The sequence below is a fragment of the Capra hircus genome (genome assembly GCF_001704415.2).
Source record: "Capra hircus breed San Clemente chromosome X unlocalized genomic scaffold, ASM170441v1, whole genome shotgun sequence".
Classification (NCBI taxonomy): domain Eukaryota; kingdom Metazoa; phylum Chordata; class Mammalia; order Artiodactyla; family Bovidae; genus Capra; species Capra hircus.
This window is the reverse complement of record NW_017189516.1, coordinates 38367720-38391927: the sequence shown is the minus strand read 5'-3', so window position 1 is coordinate 38391927 and position 24208 is coordinate 38367720. Positions and strand designations below refer to the sequence as shown.

At 39.0% G+C, this 24208-nt stretch overlaps 1 protein-coding gene across 1 annotated transcript in view; it reads right to left on the bottom strand.

The window, feature by feature from the left end:
* The window catches only part of DMD (dystrophin), a gene marked incomplete in the record, with an annotated part of 2117027 nt that overhangs the window by 398005 nt on the left and 1694814 nt on the right, over positions 1 to 24208 (bottom strand). The window contains 1 exon segment of the mRNA XM_018043695.1: positions 9910 to 10030. Coding sequence (XP_017899184.1) covers positions 9910 to 10030 — 121 coding nt within the window.

The window sequence follows — 24208 nt, the reverse complement described above, 5'->3', positions numbered from 1 at the left end:
CACAATTGCACTCATCTCACATGCTAGTAAAGTAATGCTCAAAATTCTCCAAGCCAGGCTTCAGCAATACGTGAACCGTGAACTTCCAGATGTTCAAGCTGGATTTAGAAAAGGCAGAGGAACCAGAGATCAAATTGCCAACATCCGCTGGATCATCAAAAAAGCAAGAGAGTTCCAGAAAAGCATCTATTTCTGCTGTATTGACTATGCCAAAGCCTTTGACTGTGTGGATCACAACAAACTGTGGAAAATTCTGAAAGAGATGGGAATACCAGACCACCTAACCTGCCTCTTGAGAAACCTATATGCAGGTAAGGAAGCAACAGTTAGAACTGGATGTGGAACAACAGACTGGTTCCAAATAAGAAAAGGAGTACATCAAGGCTGTATATTGTCACCCTACTTATTTAACTTATACGCAGAATACATCATGAGAAACGCTGGGCTGGATGAAGCACAAGCTGGAATCAAGATTGCCGGGAGAAATCCCAATAACCTCAGATATGCAGATGATACCACCCTTATGGCAGAAAGTGAAGAAGAACTAAAGAGCCTCTTGATGAAAGTGAAAGAGGAGAGTGAAAAAGTTGGCTTAATGCTCAACATTCAGAAAACGAAGATCATGGCATCCAGTCCTATCACTTCATGGCAAATAGATGGGGAAACAGTGGGAACAGTAGCTGAGTTTATTTTTGGGGCCTCCCAAATCACTGCAGATGGTGATTGCAGCCATGAAATTAAAAGATGCTTACTCCTTGGAAGGAAAGTTATGACCAACCTAGACAGCATATTAAAAAGCAGAGACATTTATTTGTCAACAAAGGTCTGTCGAGTCAAGGATATCGTTTTTCCAGAGGTCATGTATGGATGTGAGAGTTGGACTATAAAGAAAGCTCAGCACCGAAAAATTGATGCTTTTCAACTGTGGTGTTGAAGAAGACTCTTGAGAGTCCCTTGGACTGCAAGGAGATCCAACCAGTCCATCCTAAAGGAGATCAGTCCTGGGTATTAATTGGAAGGACTGATGTTGAAGCTGAAACTCCAGTACTTTGGCCACCTCATGCGAAGAGTTGACTCATTTGAAAAGACCCTGATTGAGGGCAGGAGGAGAAGGGGATAACAGAGGATGAGATGGTTGGATGGCATCACCGACTCAATGGACATGAGTTTGGATAGACTCTGAGTTGGTGATGGACAGGGAGGCCTGGCGTGCTGTGGTTCATGGGGTCGCAAAGAGTCAGACACGACTGAGTGACTGCACTGAACTGAATGTTGGTAAAAGCAGTGTTTACACGGACTTCATCTATAACCTTCCAGTTCCTTCTGACTCCAAATGGAAGAAACCCGTGCGTACATTCTAAATAAGAATGGGATTATCCAAATCCAAGTGACTATCTCATCACTAAAATGTGGCATTGTATGGAGCCTGCTGCTGCTGCTGCTAAGTTGCTTCAGTCGTGTCTGACTCTGTGCAATCCCATAGACAGCAGCCCACTAGGCTCCTCTGTCCCTGGGATTCTCATAGTTCATAGATAATATGATATTTTGACACATCACTCTGTTGAACTTATAGTTTTTGAAAAGTGGCCATTAAAAATATATTAAAGAATCATGGGGTTCCTTCTGGGAATGACAAAAACATTCTGGAGTTAGATGGTGATGGTGGCATGACTTTGTGAATATACTATACACCACTGAATCACACAGTTTAAAACTATGAATTTTATGGTATGTGAATTATATATAAAAAAATACAAAGAAAAATGGACAGAAACCTGTCGGACCATGTAGATATAAAAATTATATCTGATATTTTCATCTTTATTTAATTTCACATCAGTAGAATATCTAGGAATCATTCTGAAATGAAGAAAGTTGTTATAGGAATTGATAGTAAATATTATTCTATTTTCTCATAAATATATACATAAAAGAATCACAATAAATGCCCATGGAGAGAGGCGGTTAAACTCCATAAATGTGAATTCATATCTCTAAAAAGAAATGATTCATAATCACTTTGCTTGGCATAATAGAAGGGTTAGAAATCAGATTTCTTAAATGTCAGTGGGGAAACCTGGACAAAGACAATGTTAATAAAAATGGAGCCATTGTCTTCTGGATAATAATATGCATTTCTAGTAACCACAAGTAAATATCACTTGAGTGGGAATCATAAAGAGGAATCATTGCAGAGATGGCAGGAGAGCCAGGCAGAATCTGACAACAGTGCAGATTAACCCCATACACTCATCACTACCTTCACTAGTTCAGCATCCATCTCACTTCAGTCATATCTAGATTTCAGCTCCCCTTGGATTCCATGATGTACATGGCCAAGGGTCTCTTATTAGTGTATTTTGATTCTCACTTTTTCCCTCAAAGTCCTGAACACAGATTTTCTTTTAATTGAAAGACAATTGCTTTAAAATGTTGTGTTAGTTTCTGCTGTAGAACAACGTGAATCAGCTATAAGTATACATATATCCCCTCCTTCCTGAGCCTCCCTTGCATCCCCACATCCCACTCCTCCAGGTCATCACGGAGTGCTGAGCTGAGCTCCCTGCGCTGTATAGCAGCTTCCCACTAGCTACTTTACGCATGGTAGTGTATATATGTCAATGCTACTTTCCCAGTTCATCCCACTCTCTCCTCTGCTGTGGAAACAGGTTTTTAATCCTACATTAGTATTCTGGAGGACGATGGAGATTTTAAAAAATAAGTTTCAATATTCATAATTAATCACAACATACTCTCTCCTTTCCCCTCTACTTTCCTTCTCTCCCCAAAACCCCTGTCCCCTCACACACACACACACACACACACACACACACACACACACACACACACACACAGAGTCATTGGATCGTGGCTTCTGTTTTGGTTTTCTTCTGCTTGTATCTACCAATTGTAGCAGAAGTTCCCTTAACTGATCTCCATTTAAAACTCATCAGATTAGCCAGAGTCTTCATTGTCTGAGAAACATACTGACTGGGGCCTCTAACAGACACTAAGTAAAATGTTAAGAAGTATGTGTCATAAGCATGGTGTTCAGCTCTCATTAGTTGACTTGTCAATGTGTGTATATTCTCAAACCTGCTTTTGCCAATTAGTATTGCAGTTACATAATTTAATGAAAGATTTCCTAAACCAAAGAACTAGAATCCTAAAAAGAAAGTAAGTTATTATTCCTATAAACAATGAGGTTAAATATTCTGGAAAGTTGCTTTAAAAAAGAAAAAGAAGTATTACTGAATTGGGTGTCAACTAGGCAACTGTAAGAGATTAGGAAACCCATATGAAAAGTTTAGAAGGATTCTAAAGTACTCAGAATTCTTCCCATGTTTCCCAGTGGATTCTGTCTGCATTAAGGAACCCTGTACCGGAAATCAAAAAGTCTGTAGTATCAGTGTAATTCATGGCAAACCCTAATCAGAGAACCTACACTCGAAGTAAAAATCCTTCACACAGCATTCAAATATTAGTGACTATTTCACACAAAATAAAATTTCTACTGACTTTTTCAATTAACTGTTGAACTCCAGGTCCTAACTGAATTGGAATAGAGAGCATCTATTTTAAATGTTGACTACTATGACTTTACTACCACTGCTACTGCTACTACTATTATTATTAAAGGGAAAAAGCCATATGTTCTGTTTAATATGAATGCCTAAGTCTTTGTTAAGATAAATGGAAGCTTTGATTAGGGGGACGTTTGTTGCTAAAGAGGTAATTTGGTGCAAAGGTTCACTTTGGGAAGATAATCATGGTAGGCTTGATCAGAATGATGAACTTTAGCCAGCTAGAAGTCATGGTGAGGGTGCTGAGCACATGACAATGGAGGAAAGGAGACAGATGATGGTAGAAAAGAAGATGAGAAAAAGAAGGCATGAGAGTGTCGAAGTCAGTCTTCACCTTAACATGTGACCTGGCTTCTAGTGGCAGCTCCATACCACCTGAGGACGGCTCACTGATGTTAGCTGTCAATGCCTAGACATGTACATAACAAGAAGCATGGCCCCTGAAACACTGAGTCACAGGACATGTTATGCATAGAGTGAACACAGAGGACTTCCCTGATGGCCCAGTGGTTAAGACTCCACCATGCAATGCGGGGGACACAGGTTCTATCCCTAAGCCCGTGCACCACAACTAATGAGCCTGCATGCCCTGGGCCATAACTTGAGAGTTCACACGCTGCAACAAAAGATCCCACATGACCCAACTAAGACTCGGCACTGCCAAATAAATAAATTGTTTTTTTTTTTTTAAAGAGTGAATACAGGTACAATTCATTTAAATAACAGAATTTGATTGTATTTCAAATATTAGCACTTTAAATATTGCTGACATTATTAATATACACAGACATTAATGTTTACATTATTAAACACTAAACACAAAACACCCAAAAAAGTACAGTCTACCCTGAACAATATGATGTGCTATTTAACTACCACCAGAATTTCATTAGATCTTATTCTAGTTTGGAAGCAGTAACTGAGAAAACATTCAAGGAAGCCATTATATTCTGGGTTTTCTTTGAAACATTTAAACATCTGGAATATGCTTGCCATGAAAGAGCAAACCAAGTCTAATTTTATTGTGTCTAGTTTCATGCAGGCATAATTTTCACTTCATTAAATGCTGCCTGATTATAGATATAAACATACTGATTTAGAATGATATATAAGTTTGATATGCCAAGATTTTTCTTTTTTATGACATTTAATTGCTTGTCAGAACTTTGCTTATCCTTACGTAAAGATTTGTTCAAATATAGATTTAGCAGCTCAGTCGACAACCACTTTGCAACAAAACAAAGGCATTGTCTTCTAACTAGAGAACATTTTTGAGGGAGCAATTTTTTTAATGACTTAATTGTTATGGACTATTCTGGAAGGCATAGAAGGTCAATTTGGAGTGATGGAAAAGGAAAGTTGAGGTACTTTGACTTTGGGGACCTCTATTTCTTCTGTGAAGTAGGAAGCAACTGACCTGGTATATACAGTGTGCAATGAACATTCATTGAATGAAAACATGAGTGAAGGGTACGTGGAAACATTGGAATTAGTTGTGCGAGAGAATATGAGAGGGAGGTGAACAAAGACATGTAGGGAGGTTGCCAGACAGTGTTGAGGGCTCGCTTGAGGCAGAAGACAACAACTTTTTAGCGCAACCCATCTGCCTAGTTTTCTCTTTCTCCAACAGCATTCCAGGCAAATGTGGAAGAAACAATTGATCCAGGTTTGGGGTTTTGTCAGATGGTTGCAGCACAAATGCTTAGGGATATGAGAGTTTAAATTTTAGCAGGAATGTGACTGCAAAATGCAACTAAAGGGGATTTGGAGGGAAGTGAAGCAAGATGAGGCTTGTAGATGGAGAGAAAGTAGAGGGCTTAATGGCGGACGTCAAGATCATCCAAGAAAGGTGACAGATGAAATGCATAAGCAGGCAAGGAGAGGAAACTGAAATGCTAGAATTAGAATTTATAATTCTATTTAATTATATTACAGAAATTATATAATTTCTTATATAATTTATTTTATATAATTAATTATAATTCCATTTAAGAGTTTATAAATTATAACATGATATAAATATCACAGTTACATATATATACACACACACACATACTGTTCTCTTTATATATTAATGATACTCCTGAGAATGAAACACTTCCCTTCTTAATGATTTTAAACACTATTCCTGAAATCTTAACCTACTGCTTCATAGAGGTCCTGTCTCACCAGGAATTCAAGAATAGAATGATCTGACAATGAAATATCATTCTAGGGCTACATACACTAGGTAGAGAAATTTTCATCAAAAATACTATTTAAGAAGCAAAGTAGGGGCTAGCTGTCTTTCTCTCTACAATGAAACCTTACTGAACAAACTGTTTGTGAACCAAAAGCCCTAAGAAAGAGCCTGAAAAGACTGTTAGCACAAGCCCCAGGACCCTTCATGCTGGTTTAGTAGCTGGCGGGGGGAGGGAAATGGAAATCACGGCCTCCAGATCCAGGTCTTTGGTCCTGATGCTGAGGCTCCAACATGTGGCTTAGGGAAGGGCTTGTGGAGCCCAGTTACCCAGAGTTAGGGGTAGGTACAGTCCAGCTGTGTTTTGCAGCTTCTGCATTTCCGGATGGGTTTACCATCCTGATGGGAGTGAATAGCCACCACTGGAACCTAAAGAGCCAAGGACCATATCCTGCTTTGCCCAGAAGTAGAAAGGCCTGGAGCCTCTTAAAATACCTGGGGGGAATGTGGTTGGACCCATCCTAACAAGTACCACTAAGTAGCAAATTCTCACCTTCTCTGCAGAGGTTGTCTTTAATTAAAAATACACTAGAGGGGCTCTGCGGGCGGCGGCAAATCCGGCCCAGTGTGCAAAGTTGGCAGTGCCTGATGGCGCCTCTGACACGAAGCTGGGTGGGGTAGAGAGTAGAGAGCAGTAGTTGTGGTAGGTGGGAGAAGGAGGAGGTAGCGGTGAATCATTTATAAATGACTCCAAAGCAGGAGCTGGGGGCTAAATTCCAGGGGGATAATGGTCATTCATGACCAAGAAGGAAAGACCTGAGACATGGAATAAGCGATTGCAGCCCTTCAGTGTGAGTCAGCAGGCCCTGAGAAAGGGGAATGCCTGCCACCTGGCCTTCATTCGACTATAGCCACTCCAACCACTCCCCAAGGTGAACCTAGAGGAAACTGAGAATGCAGGATTATAGGCCCCAGTTACCTAAGATGCCTTGTGACCTGCAACCAGAGGATTATACATACTGAAAAAGACATAATTCAAAGGACTATCTCCAACCTGGACAAGACCTTTATCAGATGACAGAGATTCACATCAAGATAAAGATGATGTGCAAAGAAAACCCATGCCCCCAAAGAGATTACAGCCACTCCTCCAAAGAGATCCAGCGGGAATAACCACAAAAGTCACCCTGGGGCCCCTTAATAGAACAGGGTGAGAGCTCCATGACCCCAACTAGGTAGGGTCTATGAGTCCTGTGTCAGCATTAAAGAAGTTACAGAAGACTGACCATCTGTCCCTTATCACCCCAGTAAAGATTTCTTGGGGTTCATGTCTCGAGGAAAATTTGAAGTAAGAGACAGATGGTCCCTGGGCTGAACAGCTGGTGATTTTCAAACGGAGCAAAACTGAACTTTGTCCTCAGCCAGACGAGAATGACGTATTTCCCTTCCTTCATTGTTGCTGCCGCTGCTACTGCTAAGTTGCTTCAGTCGTGTCCAAGTCTGACCCCATAGACAGCAGCCCACGAGGCTTCCCTGTCCCTGGGTTTCTCCAAGCAAGAACACTGGAGTGGGTTGCCATTTTCTTCTCCAAGGCATGAAAGTGAAAAGTGAAAGGGAAGTCACTCGGTCATGTCCTACTCTTAGCGACCCCATGGACTGCGGCCTGCCAGGCTCCTCCGCCGATGGGATTTTCCCAGGCAGGAGTACTGGAGTGGGTTCCCATTGCCTTCTCTGCCTCCATTGTTAGGAGTGAATAATAAACTGACGGGGGAATTGTTGGAGTGAAAAGGAAAAAAGAGGAATGAGTTTTTCTTTTTCACTTCTCTGAGAGCAAAGAATATGAACAGTGAGCAGGCCTGAACATTCCTAGTTTATTTTACTGTAACTGCTCCTGATTCTGAATGTCTGTAACTAAGTTTGCCTTTCTGCCCCCTAACTCTGCAGGAGCTACACTTCACTTGACTCTATGTTAAATATATCCTCTATATGATGTTTACCTTTACAACAGCCTTCATCTTGTAGTTACATGTCAGAAGGAAGGCCTCAGAGCCACCAGACTGCCAGATGCAGTTACTCGGTTACTGATGCCAGTTTATGACTGTCTTTGAAATGATGTAAGAGGAAGAAATCAAGATCCTATCACCTTTGTTTCCTCATCACTGAATCCTGACTGCTCCTGACTGCTCCTGACTGTGAACACCTGCCTTAGGGACACAGTTCTTGAGGCAGGAGCATACTGTGTTCCCCTCTCCACTACCTGAGAATAAAAGCCACCATTCTATTTCTTCCAAAAAAAAAAAACACCAAAAAACACTAGATAGGGCTTCCCTAATAGCTCAGTTGGTAAACAATCCTCCTGCAATGCAACAGACCCCGGTTCGATTCCTGGGTTGGGAAGATCTGCTGAAGAAAGGATAGGCTACCCACTCCAATATTCTTGGGCTTCCCTTGTGGCTCAGCTACTAAAGAATCTACCTGCAATGCAAGAGACCTGGGTTGGGAAGATCCCCTGGAGAAGGGAAAGGCTACCAACTCCAGTATTCCGGCCTGGAGAATTCCATGGACTGTATAATCCATGTGGTCGCAAAGAGTTGGACACGACTGAGTGACTTTCACTTTCACATAGACTTTGGCGACCTGATGTGAAGAGCCAACTCATTGGAAAAGACCTCAATACTGGTAAAGATTGAAGGCAGGAGGAGAAGGGGGCAACAGAAGATGAGATGGTTGGAAGGCATCACCGACTCAATGGACAGAAGTTTGAGCAAACTCTGGGAGCTGGTGAAAGACAGGGAAGCCTGGCATGCTGCAGTCCATGGGGGTCACAAAGAGACAGACATGACTGAGCGACCCAACAACAGCTACATAGACTAACTTCATCCAGTTGCCCAACCTCCTTTTACCCTTGGACTTTGGGCATGACATACTTCTTTGCTTTGGCAAGAGACTGCTGATGTGAATTCTCATTACTAACACCACTAGCTATCCCATTGATCTCCAACAAAACCGAGTCATACCACGCTTTCCGTAAGTTCTGCCAAATATGAAGGGACTGTGTTGAGCTGAGACACAGGGGCTAGTCTGCAGACTGAAGGAGACTTCCCTCTGCCATTAGGATCACTTTTACCTCTGGTAGAGACATTCTTGACAGTAAAGTATGCCACTGAAATATGTATTCTTTTTAATAGAGATTCAACTGCATTGCATTCCAGCATCAATTTTTATTGTGGCAGCCCAAGGGCAAAGCATTATGCTGGGTTTTTTTTTTTAATTGTCTTCCTTGCTTTCCATTTTCAGGGCAATTCTTATACATGTTCATATTTGGACATGATCACTTTGGATGAGCAAAGTGAATAAGGACATAAAGAATGAAACAGACTCAGACCTAACGACCTAGATGTAGCATAACCAGGATGACTTGAGGTAGTTAATTAAAAAAAAAAAAAACAATTTTAGGGAAACAATATGAAGTTTGTAGGGATTAAAAATCTGGTGCTTTTATTTCCTGAGCAATTATCAGTTATATTTTAACTATGGTTTCCCCCCAAGANNGGGCACATTCGTTTTTATGTTAAAAAAAAAAAAAAAGAAAAAACCTGCTGAAAAGGTCATACTGGCAAAAAGAAAGAGAAAAGTTTCACAACAGGGTAACCTTCTGATTAATGGTTCTTTTCTACTTTGGAGTTTAGCACATCTGATGTCGTGTCTTCCTGAGTGAATCTGTTCTACTTTATATCAACCAGATAATCCAAGATTCATTTATGCTACTGAGTAGCAAGATGTTAGGATGCACACCACCAGCTCGAATTTACTGCAGGAAAGAAGGCTCTTAAATTGAAAATTAGCTTATAGTCTTTGTGACAATAAACTTCCTCACAGATAATCTCTTTTGTTTGTTGTTTACTAAATGTTTCAATAAGTGATCGCTAATCTCTTTTAATGTTTATTTATGAATGTGCAAACAGATTTATGCATGGTGCTTTATGAGTCCCTTTTCTTTTTCAGCATCAAGGTTTAATTTGAATCGATTCTATTTAACCCAGAAAATATGAGACCTATCCAGACCTTGGCAGCCAGAATGGATGGGATGCTCTGTCACCACTGATCCTTCTATCAATATGTTATTACAGTTCCACATTCAATTACCTCTGGGCTCCTGGTAGAGTTTCTCTAGTCCTTCCAAAGGCTGCTCTGTCAGAAATATTCGTACAGTCTCAAGAGTACTCATGATTACAGGTTCTTTCGTTTTCAATTCCCTCTTGAAGGCCTGTGAAATGAGATGAAAAGAAATGCTGATTTGGTTTGTGGCATTCTTCTCCAAATTAATCCTGGGTGCTCAGAATTTGGTTATGAAATTCCCAGGTCAATTTCTATCTCCTTTATTTATAAATTGATAGCCATAAAATGATAAAGAAGGCTCAATAGATCTTTCTGTTAAGCAGGAAAACACTGTGTATTGTGGAGAGCATAGCAGAGCTTTCAAGATACGTCAACATCCTTTAAGATATGAGTGATTTATTTAAGTAACTTGACTGCCAAGCTTGAAACCTGGAGCTAAAGTTCTAAGACATATATTGCAAAACTCTAGCAGGGCTAATGAAACTTACGCATACCCAAAAGAATAGATATACAGATTATAATGGGAAACCTAAAAGGCCACTTGGAAAAAACTTAGGTTGTACTGAAGTATACAACCAATCCTAATTCATAAACATCAGCTAATTCTGTCCAAATGTCTGACAATGAACATAAAGATGTATTAATAGTAGACTAAGTGAAACCTCAACACTTTTGAGAAATACCCATTACATTTTCTACTGTGACTTCTTTGAACATGGGAGAAATGTTTTGAGGTACACTGGAGGTAGATTTGTAGGAACAAGCTTCTCTAAAAGAGTGAGCCTAGAATAGATGTCTTGAGGTCATTCTAAATCAGCTATCAATTTAAATCTCTAACTTAATCTTCTTTGATACAGGGTATTAAAAGACAACAAAATTGCACATTTTCTGCCTTCAAGAAGTTTCTGAACCAAAAGAAGGGAGAAAACAAATACACTAGAAACAACGAAAACACTAAAATTCATACCTAACCAAGTGCTAAGGGTTGTGAGACATCCTGTGAGGCTAGGATAAATTCAGATACTCTGAAACCATTGAAGATAGCTATTGACCCATATTCCGCAATCTCAGAAGGGAAATTGTTAATGAAAATATTAAATATCACATAAATGCTAAAAGATCAGTGTCAAAACAACAGTAATAATAGTCATCCTGATCTGCTGCTGCTGCTCCTGCTAAGTTGCTTCAGTCGTGTCCAACTCTTCGTGATCCCAGGGACTGTAGCCTACCAGGCTCCTCCGTCCATGGGATTTTCCAGGCAAGAACACCGGAGTGGGGTGCCATTTCCTTCTCCAAGTCATTCTGATCTAGAACTTAATTATTCATATCTTGTTTCAATTCTACCTTATTTTTAGAAAGGTTGCCTATTGAATTTAAACCCTGTTTTGTTTCTGAGAGAAAACTTAGCAATATCTCCTTTAAATTTCAGGTATATCATGTTTTAAGAGTACTCTACAAGTACACTGTGTGACACATTTATAAAGAAAAGCCTAATGGTGTTTGCCATTTAAAGAAATCCTGAGTCTGATACTTTGCAAAAGGATCTATATTTCAATGTTATTTACAGTTGAGCAGAGAGAGGCAAGGTTTTTGAGCCAAAGTAATGAAATTTTATAAGTGGAATAGTAGGATTCAGCCTGTAGATAGGGATGCAACTTGTGTAGAGTTGGATATTCTTGCACCCTTGAAATCATACCGAGTGGGTGGGTTATTTGTCCTGCTTACATGTAAATTTTCTCTCTGATATTTCATTTGTAATCTGTTTGTGAATGTGCACACAGACATGTTTTTGTGTGCATATAGTTCTTGTATTCCTGCATTTTTATCAAATATCTAATTTTTCCAAATTCAAGATAATTATTACTGTACTTTGTCTCTCCAGTTGGACTTGACAATAGGAAGGTTATACTGACATTACCAATGATAAAAATAATAATATCTCCCTTTATTGAACTGCTATGTGTCAGTGGTTATACTGGAGACTAGAAATACAGAGTTGAATGCAAAACAGCCCTTCCTAGGGAGGAACTTATAGTAAATAGGGGAAGATTTGATTACATAAATAATTTCAACACAATGTGGAAAGTGCTATAGGCTTGCACAATATGGGAAAGGAAATTGGGAAAGGCTTCCTGGAGAAGATAGTATTCACGAAGAATTCTAAAGCAGGAACATGAGTCAGCAAGGGAAAAGTAGGTTGGAGGAAGAGGAAAGAAGATGAAAATGCATGTATGAAGACAGAGGGTAACTCAGTGTGCCAGTGCAGTTCTCTCAAGTAGGTGAGCATTTGTAGAAGATCAAGTACAAGAAGGAGACATGTCCACAGATGAACCAGGGTACTGTTCTCAACTCAAACTAATTAGACCTTTAAGTCAGGGTTTGAACCTCAACCTCCGACCATATACAAAGTCTAGATGTTGTCTTGTAGGTAATCAGGAGCCTTTGAAGGGATTTAAGCAGGAAGTGGCATGGGCAGATATGCATTTCAAATCAATTCTTTGGACATTAGTACAGAGTACATATTTGAGAAGGACAGAAATGGAGTCAGAGAAAATAGGAGGCAATTGAAAGAATTCACTGAAAGCTTATGAGGATCTGATCCAGGGAAATGGTATCAGGAAGAAAACAAACAAACAAACAAACAGAGTAGGGAAATGTTTAAGAGAGTAGAGATGTGGGAATTTGGTGACCAAATTGATGCTAAAGAAGAGGAAAAAGAGCAAGGGTGAACTCCTAGTTTCTAGGTTGGGTAGAGGAGGGAATGCTGGGTGCACTTAAACTAAACATGAGGAAATAAACTCTCCTGGATTTCTCAGTACACCTATAAAAAGTTCTAGCCACATGAACACCTTCCCATACCATGAGAATTAGATCTGTAATCATTTGTCTGATTAATTTTACCAATCCAAGAGGGCCAATTGGTTATAGCCCAGAGTAGTTCTCTAGGTTAAGCCGCAAGGTGTCAGAAAGACTGGAATGGCTATCTCTGTGGGCATTTACATTTCAAAAATATAAAGCCCAGACTTTGGAGACATTTCTAGGTTGTAGAATCTGAGATGCATGGGGCTACCTGGCTCCCAGAGAAGCTGGAATTAGGACTCAGAGCCATTAGGTTTCCAAGGAGACCCTTTCAGAGGGAGAAGGGGACAACTGCCTCCTTCTCCTTTATAAGCAGAGAAAAATCATTTTTTGCTGGGTCAGTCACTCACACAGGAAAATTTTCATCAGATCTCACTATGTCTCATTAGCGGTAAGGCTTGAACAAAGGGTAGAAGGTAGTGATGATATTTACTGGAAGTTGATTAAAGGAAATCGGCCTCTGGTCTAGAACACCTTATGTGCACATTCAGGATAAAAATTAATAAAGATGAATATGAAAACTCCAATACTCCTATGAGGGGGGTCTGTTGGGCAACAGAGTAAGAGGACGTGATACCCTCAGCTTGGAGATATAACATTCATTCCAGCAGGAAACAAGTTTCGAATGCCACGTTTAGAGAGAAGAAATGAGATATAAGAGTCATTCTCTCACTAAGTTAATATACACTAAGGGTCTAAGATTATGCTTATAGGCAAGCAATAAAATTACATCAGGGGATGAGATTACTCAGTGGAGTGAACTGAAAAGAAAATTCTGGAGAACATACATAAAAATTTAGTGAGCAGACAGAGAAATTGGATCCTATGAAAAGCTGAAAAGGATTGGATAGGCATAAAGTTTGGGGGAAAGAAGGACTGTAAAGCTGTTCAAGACAGTGAAGAGTTTGAGAGGAATAAAGTGGCCAAGAGTGTCCGATCATGACAAAGAAGTAAAGCAAGATCAGCACTGAAAACTGTTCATGAGACTTGGTGAGAACAATTTCAGTGGAGGCAGTAGCTTTGGAAATAGTTCAGCTGAGGAGCAAGTGAGAGAAGAAAGAGAAGGTATTTCAAATGACAACTATTTGCCTACTTTTTTTTTTTTTTCCTGAGAGGGAGAACATGACAGGACAGAGATGATCACAAGGTAGAGAGAGATACATTCTTTTTAGGATAGTGGTGGTTTGAACACAGACGGAAAGTTGGATAATCAACCATCCTGGTCTGCCAGGAACTAAGGACCAGGAACCTTTGATGCTGAAACCAGGACAGCATCAGGCAAATCAGGACAGCTGGTCACCACAGTAGAAAGAGAGATCTTAAAGACCTCAGGGCAAAGTGGAAATAATTGTTGGGGCAGGGTCTGTCAAATAAGGAAACAGATTTTAATGGTCCCACTAAACTGAAAAAGCTCAAGACACTGTTTGATGATGCGATTCCATTGTTAAAACTGAACAGCCCTGTGATGACCTGGAAGAGTGGAATTGGAGGGTAGGGTGGGAGGGAGGCTCAAGAGGAAGGGGATATGTATATACATATAACCGATCCACTTCATCATACAGCAAAAACTAACACCACATTGTAAAGCAATTATACTTCAAAATAAAATTAAAAAACTGAACAGCAAATAATTCAAGGCTGAGGACCACCCATCCATTGTGAGAGAACACTTGTTTGCCCCTTGAGTTGTTGGCAACAGCTTAGCTCCACCACAGCTGCACAGTTTATTTCTAAATATGAGTCACTAAGGATTAAAATAAATCTAAAGAAATGACAAAGGAAGTTCTGTCATTACAAACACATAAGCACCATGATTTTCACATTGGTGCCAGAAATTAAGAAAAGAAAGTAGATGGAAGATAGAACAGTTAAGTGACTGAAACTTGAGAATTTAAGAAGATTTAGACTCCACACACACATAAAAGTGTAAAAACTCCAGAAAAAAAGGGAGAGAGAAAAAAACTATAAAGAGCAATGTCATATTAAACATGGTTATGTGAAAGGTGCTCTTCCATTTATTCATGTAACACATTTTGAGCACCTACTATGTAACAGACACTGTTCTAGGCAATGGACATCATTGATTCTTATAGCATGGAGTTTAAAAGAGATAAGCTCAGGTAGAAAAATAATAACAAGACAACAGCAAAAAAAAAAATCCTCATGAAGATATTACATTAAAATGATGAAAAATAGATTTTTCAATATCTGATCAATTTATCCCAGACTCCATGTTATAACAGTTAACTTCATTTGAAAAGTAAGGAAAATGGAGCCATTTTAAAACAACAACAACATTCCATACCAAGAGCGTTAACTCTTCAATAGTGTGTTGTTTCACAAAAAAATAAAGTAGATTTGAATGACACTGGGGAAAATACATACTTATATACAGTACTGATTTTGTCTTATGGATTATAATTAATATTTTAAATCAGGTATGTTGATTCATTCATTTGCTGATATGAAAAAGCTACCAGACATAAAGCCCTTCTCCCTTACACACACAAAATGTATCTTTACATTATTTAGATGTCAATATTCAACTGATATAGTATTTACTTCCTGAATCTTTTGAACATATGAAACTATTTTCTTTAAAACCCTCCATTTTCCCCATACCTCCTTTCTTCTCTTTTTGAGAGAGCCAGGCCCAAGGCTCTGAAATAGTGATGTAGAAGAACTGGAAGCAACTACAAAACATTTCAAGTAACTTTGTGAAAAGAAAATAATCTTCTGTCTCACAAATGAGAAAAAGGCCTACTAAATTGATATTTTTCCTTTAGCTTCTTGAAGTTCAGAAAATAAACTTATAGGAATTGTGCTACAAAATTACAGTAGCAGCAAATCCCAAGGTACATCCATTTTATTGCAAAGGTTAAATCATCTGATGGATAGTATTTATACCTCATAAATACTAACCAACTAGGTGACTTGACTACTTGCTGACTGATTCATTCATTCACAAATATTTATTTTGAATCTATTACATATAAGGTAGAGCAGAAATAGAGACCTGATCTTTGTCCTTAAGGAGTCAATAGTTTGGTTGAGTAAGTATGTTTGTATAAAAGCATATTTTTATTTAATTAATGTTTTACCATTGTGAAGCAAAGTACAGATAAGTTGGGCTTTTACCTAAAGCCATCTGTTCATTAGTCACTTAGGATCCAAATTTTGAAATTCTTAAGCCAGTCTGAAAGTGACTAATAACAAGAAAACCAGTTTCCTAAATTACAAAAAGTGTGGAAGACACAGAAGTGGAAAATCCTAATTACAGTGAGGCAAATGAAAAAGTTAAAACCTGAAAGTAATAGAGAAGAACCAAGCTGTTGATTATTCATCTTAAGCCAGGCTGAAAGTCAGAACATAAAAAATAAAAGTTCCTTGAATTACAGAATATTTGAAAGCCACAAAGGTGGAAAATCCTAATGACTGTGAAGCAAATCAGAAATAAAAAACCTGGAAGTGAGAGAAAAGAACCAAGTCACTGATTCTTTTTTTTTTTCTGCCTGTCCTATTTGTGGGGAAAAAATTAGGGTGAATATGACCAAACAACTTAATAATACATAAATAGGAGTAGCTTAGAACCATGTCGGGGTGAGGGGCAGTGAAGGGTGAGATACTGATTTGCCTGATAGAAATCAGAGAAGAGCGATATAGGACGAGAATGTGGGCACAGGTACAGGCATTACAGAGAGAAAAGCTATGTTGCTGTCACTTATAAAGCCAGGGGGCCTATTACTAAGGATTTAAGTAAAAGCTCTTGCATTTCAAAACAAATCTCTTTCAACCAGGTACACTGTACAGTTTCCCCGGAGCTGAATTTTATCTATGTTCCCACTGAAGTGCCATCTGTATTGGTGTCATTTGGACTGGCAATCTGAAGGAATGACTATATGTTATTTCCACATTTGTTAGCAAAACTCCACAGAACCATCCTGAGAGGCAGGCTAAAGTGGTGACAAGTTCACTGTCCTGGGTAGCAGGACATAAGCTGAAGTCTGGGCTGGGCCCAAACTTGGTTGCATGATCTCAAAAAGGTCATAAAATCTTCCCAAGCCTTCCCGTTCTCATTTGTAACCTGTAGAGGTTTGCTAAGTATCTTACCTAAGTTCTAACATCCATTTCTAATATTCCATAGTCAACATGTATAGATCATTCATTGGTCCCAGGCCTGTTACGTGGCGGCACTTTGAGACGGTCTCCCTGAGGCATCGTTCCTGATATTAAGATTAGAGAAACAGCTTGGCACCTAATAGATACTCAATAAATACAGTTGAATATATAATGGAACACTCAGGTAGAAAAACCAAGTGTGTTATATGGAGGCCAGTTGGATTGAGATGCAGACGATGTGAGAGTGAAAGCCTCGTTTTATGAATTAGGAGAGAGAAAAAAATAATGCTGTCAATTGGGAAAAACTGAGAGATCCGTTTCTGGGTCCACTCTTAGTTTCCAGCTGTAAAGTTGAGAGTAATCTGTGAGTTACTAGGTGGATTTTCCTTCAAAGGAGGCCCTATTAGCCCTGCCTTCTTAATCCAGGTGATTTCTTCTCTAAAGGAGATACTGACGTCCACCCATTTGCAAGTTCCATTATTTGAATGGCTGGCTGGGGCTTTTCACTAGCCTGTGTTGGCTAGATGAGAGAACCTACAGACTTAAAAAATGTAAGTGATCCAACGGTGCTGCTTCTTCAACAAATGGTTACTGAGTGGGCACAGGACAAGTACAGCAACACCGTCATACTCACAGATTGATTAGTATCTTAGTTTTGTCATATCATGTTGTTCGTTTCCACATTATTTTTACCTTATCTGTATGCCTATGTTGGTTTTACTCCTGACAAGAACGTTGCTGAATACATTCTGTTACCGTAATGACCTTTCTCATTTTTAAGAGCCACCCAATTTATTGAGTCTCGAGCACATTAGAAATATTGTAACTACTAAACACTGATTTAGGGGCAATCATTGTCCAATTAATCTGAACTGAAGATCATGCAAGAAGGCAAGATCCAAATGTGGTTCACTGAAGTAGCAGAGATTCTGCTTCTAAGAATGTAAGACAAATTCATAGGGATTTTTGGAACAAGGAGATTTGCCAGAAGTGGCAACAGAGCCCAAACCCCCAGAAAGACAAAGGATTCACTTAATACTCATTCACGATACTTTGTATTAGAGAAGTTATGAAAATGGGACAGATGAGCTATCAAGGAAAGCTCATAGTCACCTTTATATTTTTATCGTGGTAGAAGCATGTAACAAGAGATACTCCTTCACAAAGTCTGAAGTGCATGATTCAGGAGTGTTACGTATAGGCATTAGGGTGCACAGTAGATCTCTCAAACTTACTCATTTTGCATACCTGAAAGCTTCTACTTGATGAAGAACTCCACATTTTCCCCTCTCTCCAGGCCCTGGAAACCACCCTTCTCTTGGCTTCTGAGTTTGACTACATATCATCTTTAAACCAGATAAAAAAGTTTATCTTATTTTCACTCTACTGCAGAAAATTGAACCTAAGGGATTATAGTATCAGATACATGTAGCCATTGTTTCTGGTAAATTTAAGCATTGTTTCAGATAGTTAACAACCTGAACAAAAATACCAATTTATAAGTGACATTTAAGTCAATTTGAAGCAATTTGAAAAGTAAATGGACACATTTTAAGTCTGAAATAATTTTTTAAAATATCTAATTTTAGTCGATGAAAAAAAAATTTTTTTTGAGCATCCTGTGGGGCAAAGTGTTTAACCAGCTCTTGTTGAGATTTACTTTTTGGAAGTCTTTTAAGCACAAAGTTGTCTTCTCTGAGATTAAGGGCACGGGCTAGCCGAGACTCTAGCCTGCTTGCAGATCTCTGATACTGAGGAAGAATAGTTTAGTGCCCACGTAGCATCTTGCACAGCTGTCTGACTCTCAATCCTAAGGCTGAGCTGCTTCCAACAACCACTGGGGAAGTCACTTCCACAGACGATAATGCTGTTAAACTCCCAGTCAACCTTGAAAAATCACTGCTGAAAATTCAGTCTGCTCCCAGGGTCATTTAAAGAATTAGGTATTAGGTTGGTGAGCCTAAACCCTAAATTTTGGACAGTCTTTCTGAAGCAATAGTGCAGATAAATGGATTACCAGAAAACCCTGTGAAAAATTAATTAATATCTCTTCTCAAGAGGCTTAGCCAAAATTTGAGATTGTCAAGTGTGAGTGGTGACTAATTTCTGAATCACACAATTTGTTTCTGTCTATCAACATGATCCAGAAATGGAACTTCACATACACACTCTCCCCTCATCCATGATCATTTTGAAGTCTTTCCAATTTCCATAAATGGCACCATCATTTCCCCATTTGTTCAAACCAGAGACTTCAGAGTCATCCTTGACTCTGCCTTCTCTCACATTCCACATCCCATCTATCTTAAGTTCTATCAGCTCTACTTTCAAACTGTATCTTGGGTCATATAATTTTTCATCATATCTATCATTTCCATTCCAGTTCAAGTGATCATTATCTCCTTCCTAAATGACTTCAACACCCTCCTAATCTTTCTCCCTGTTTTCTGTTTTGCTCCTCCCACCATCATTTCCCCACACAGCAGCCAGTATCCGTTTCTGAACACATTAATCAGATCACATCATTCCTGCCTGTAGTCTTCCAGTAATGGCTCAATATACACAAAATAAAATCCACCTCCCAACTAGGGCTGAAAAGGCCATTCATTATCTGGTCTTTGCTTCTCTCTATAACCTACCACTAGCCCATCCTGCTATTCCTTGAATACACCAAATCTGTTTGTATACCTTCACATTTGCCTTGTTGCTCCTTTGGCCTAGAATATCCTTCACTCAAGGTCTTTGCTTGGCTCACTCACACACAGAACCCTTAGCTCAACTAATAGTCTCTTTAGGTAGGCCACTACGTCTCAGTCTTTCTCTAGCCTTATTTTTAAATTTTATTTTCATAAAACTGATCTGATACGATTTTATTGTTTAAATTTCTTTTTATTGGCTCTACTGTGTGGCTTGCAAGATCTTAGCTCCTTGACCAGGGATCGAGCCCCAGCAGTGAGAGGGCTGAGTCCTAATCACTGGATCACCAGGGAATTCCCCTGACATCATTTTATATATTAATGTATTGGCTTACTATGTGTTTCCCTCATTAAAGTTTGAATGTCTGTGGAGGCAGAGTCTCATTTTGTTCACTATTGCACTTTCAGCCTCCAGCACAGAGTAGGTGCTCAATAATTATTGAAAGACTCAATAAATTCTAGGAGTCTGAGTTATGGTAGAGTTTTTCCTAAAATAATTTTTTTGAGGGAAATGGAAGAACACAAAAAGATCAGGGGCTTATCTGTGATTAAATGGAAGTGTGTAAAAATTCTTGGTAAAGGCAAAGTACTACATGAATATTATTTTAAGAGTATTTGTCAAAATATCAAAATATTTTGACATGGTTATAAAGAGGACTGTGGTAGAGAAGTCAATGTGTAAACTATTCATAGTTTATCTTATTATAGTCATTAAACAAAAGTAGCAAATCCTAGACGACTCTGTTCTTAAGTTCTGATGATAAAGCTAGTTTTCAGAAGACTTCTTCAAATGGCTAGAAATGTAGTTCTAAAAATAATTGAAAATCTTTTCTATTCAGCATTCCTAAATATGACTGCATAAAATACCAAACTAATACAAAAGCAGCTTTTACTCCATTAGTGATGATGAACAGATCAAAAAGATGTTATTTCCTCCAGCCTAGTCAAGCAGACATCTTAGACTAGATAACTAACAGTGAACTTCGGTAGGGAATTAAAACTTGTTTAGAAATCCCAAGAGGCCAGGTCAATGAATGCTAGAATGACTCACTGTATCACAACCTTCTTTGTTGTTGTTTTTCAGAGGTGACAGGGAACAATGGATTTATTTGGTAACACAAAGCTGACTTGAATCTTAATGTCCATGAATGGCATCTAAAGACATTTTCTATGTCTGTGAAAAGACAAGACAGGGAACTCATAGAGCTAACATACATACTAAAATACACCCAAAGGAAGCAGGCTGGTATTGACAACAGAATTGCTTAAATAAATGTATAACCTACAATGTGATCTCAGGATAATTTTATTGAATTACTCAACCTCTCCCTCACTTTGTGGTGACTTCCAAGGAGATTGAATGCGCATAATATATGAGCTGACAAATGAACAAGTCCACTACTTTACTCAAGACTTTTCACTTGTCAACAGCATCCATGCAATACTGGCTTTCTGTCCCCTGTTTTCATAATGTATGTATTGATTACTTCTATCTCAATCTTAACTAGAAAATCTCAGGAAGCTTTGGAGGTGTCCTGATGGTCTCTAGGGAAGGAATTAGAGAGGTTTTTAAGTTGAAAGATGAAAACCGAATGACAATTTCATTAGTAAAAATGCAAACAAAACGTTATTACCTACGGTGTTCTTATAATCAAGGCCTAATTTCCATTTCAATTTGGGGTGGGATGAAGAGCATTAACTGAGCTTTATTGCAGTTCTCCTTAGAAATCTCCCACTATGATTCGCTCCTTTAAAACTCTCTCTAGGTTAATCACAGAAGTAGACAAGTAATAAATATCACTTTAGTGACTGCTCAAGTAAAACAAAGGAAGTCAGTTTTAAAAATATATCTGGACCAGAATAATACACACTAATTGAAAACGCGTCAGTCTAGTGAGGCAAGTAATGAGGAACCGTAAAAGCCAGGATAATATATGCAAAAGATATAAAAACTGGTCAGTTTATATTTGCTAGGGTACATTTGAGCTTTAATTATTTATAACACTTCACTGCATATGGAGCATTATTTTATTAATTAGTCTTCAGAGTTATCCAGTTGCAGTTGTTATGCTGCCCAGCTGGTTTGGGGAACACAGATCCACTCCCAAGGGTGTAAAAACCTGCTCTGGGGAGTGAGACCGCAGTTCCCAAATATCTGCGTGGACTCTCTTAGACTTTTACCGATAGGAAAACTGTATACTCTTCAATCAGTGTCATTGAGATTGACTATGTATTTTTGCTTTAAGTAAAGAGTACAGTTCAGTTCAGTTGCTCAATTGTGTCCAATTCTTTGTGACCCCATGGACTGTAGACATATGATATTTTGCTATAAATTTCATCATTAATCTGCAATGATTTACTAAGAAAAGATAAATTACCTCTTTTATAAGTATTCTGATCTATAGAAAAAAGTGGAATATTTTAAATTACTATTTATACTTTTGCCATTTTAATGGGATTTGTATTCCCATAAAAGAGAAACAGCATTAATAATTTCTAATAAATAGCAGGTGATGTTTTTTTAAAAAGTGACACACCAAATATATGGTGAGCAAGTTTACAATAAGAAGTGAGCCATCTTAAAAAAAAAGAAGCGAAACTTCTTGATACTAAAACATTTTTTATAAACAGTATTTGGAGCGAGAAACCCTTCAAGAGTACAACATTTTCTAAAAAGGCTACAAAACAAAATCAGTTCAAGACCAGATCTTGACAGAATTTTGTAATGACTGCATTCCCTTTACCTCCTCCTAACTGGGTGCAGAAGCTCTGATAGAGAGACCTGGTTTCAAGGATTTTTCCTTTGTTCTTTTTGTCCCCAGGCAGTGAGAGCATCACAAACTAGATAGCAATTCCACAACAACCAGAAAAGGGCTACTGCTTAAGTGAGAGGAAACAAGGTGCTAAATTGTTTTCTCATCAACACTTAGGGGTGATGATGTTCTTTGAGGGAGTGCTTTGTGACATGGATTTTTCTTAAGGATACAAAGAGAATTTCATGAAAACATTGGACCAGAACCCGAGGAAAACCAGTGGGCATCAAAGTAGCTTTACACACTATGAAAAGATGCTTACTTGGGAGTAAACAAAAATCCTGCAAGTGAGGAAGGAACATCACTCTTGATTCTTTATCTCCCTGCCCTGGATCTCAGGAGGACAGAGAATGAAGACGAGATTAGTTCATTGGCTGTTCTCTTCCCTTCCTGCCTCTTTATCTTCTTTCCTTAATTCCTTGGTTCCTTTATCTATTCAGTGTCTATCATGTGCTAGACACTTTAGAAGGTGCTAGGGATAAAAATGATAACCCTCTTCCGAAAAGAAAGCTTCTTGGAGTACAAGGTTTAGTGAACGTGGTTGACATTAATCAAAAAGTCACACATAGGCACGATGACAAGTAATGTTACATCATAGAAAGAAAAGTATGGTGTTATGAAGACATAAAGGGAGATCTAGTCAAATGTGAGCATTGGAAAAATGCTTGCTTGATGTCTGAGCTAAGATGTAAAGGATTCTAAGACATTAGAATTTCCTAATTCTCATAATTAGGAAATTATGAGGGGGTAGGTTTGGGTAGAAAGGGTTTCAGGATCAGTATATTCAAAGCCCCACCTGAGAGGAACAGAGAACTGGGAAAAGAATAAAAGCAGGTGTTATAGCTAGCTATTAAAGCTAGCCGTTATAGCTAGCATTAAGAGAGCAAGAGGAAGAGCAGTACGGAAACAGAAGGTTGGAGCAGACCAACCTTGGGGGGCTTGGGGGTCCTGCTGAGGATTTGCGGTCATTTTCCAATGGCATTGAAAAGCCACTGGGGAGTGTTAAGATGAGGACTGACATAATTCAATTTTTATTTTTACATAGATTACACAGACTGAAAATGCTGACTGCATTGTAGGGTGGTAAGAACACATACAGAAAAGTGAGGAGAAAAGGTCTCTAGAAATGGTGACGATGACACAGTAGACAGGGTCAAGAGAAGTAAACTGATCCAGTAATGTGTTAGTGTTGGAAGGCTGGAGGTTGGTGATCCTGAAAAAGTACTATGCATCAGTCTGCTCTGCTGTTGTTTGGATAGGAGAAACTAGTTAGCTAGATTCTCCAAGACTTAGGGTTTTGTAGATGACAGCAACAAGAAGATAATGAAGGAATTTAGGGTCTTGAAAGAGTTCAGTTCAGTTCAGTCGCTCAGTCATTTCCGGCTCTTTGCGATCCCATGAATCGCAGCATGCCAGGCCTCCCTGTCCATCACCATCTCCCAGAGTTCACTCAGACTCACGTCCATCGAGTCCGTGATGCCATCCAGCCATCTCATCCTGGGTCGTCTCCTTCTCCTCCTGCCCCCAATCTCTCCAAGCATCAGAGTATTTTCCAATGAGTCAACTCTTCACATGAGGTGGCCAAAGTACTGGAGCTTCAGCTTTAGCATCATTCCTTCCAAAGAAATCCCAGGGCTGATCTCCTTCAGTATGGACTGGTTGGATCTCCTTGCAGTCCAAGGGACTCTCGAGAGTCTTCTCCAACACCACAGTTGAAAAGCATCAATTCTTTGGCGCTCAGCCTTCTTCACAGTCCAACTCTCACATCCATACATGACCACAGGAAAAACCATAGTCTTGACTAGACGGACCTTAGTCGGAAAAGTAATGTCTCTGCTT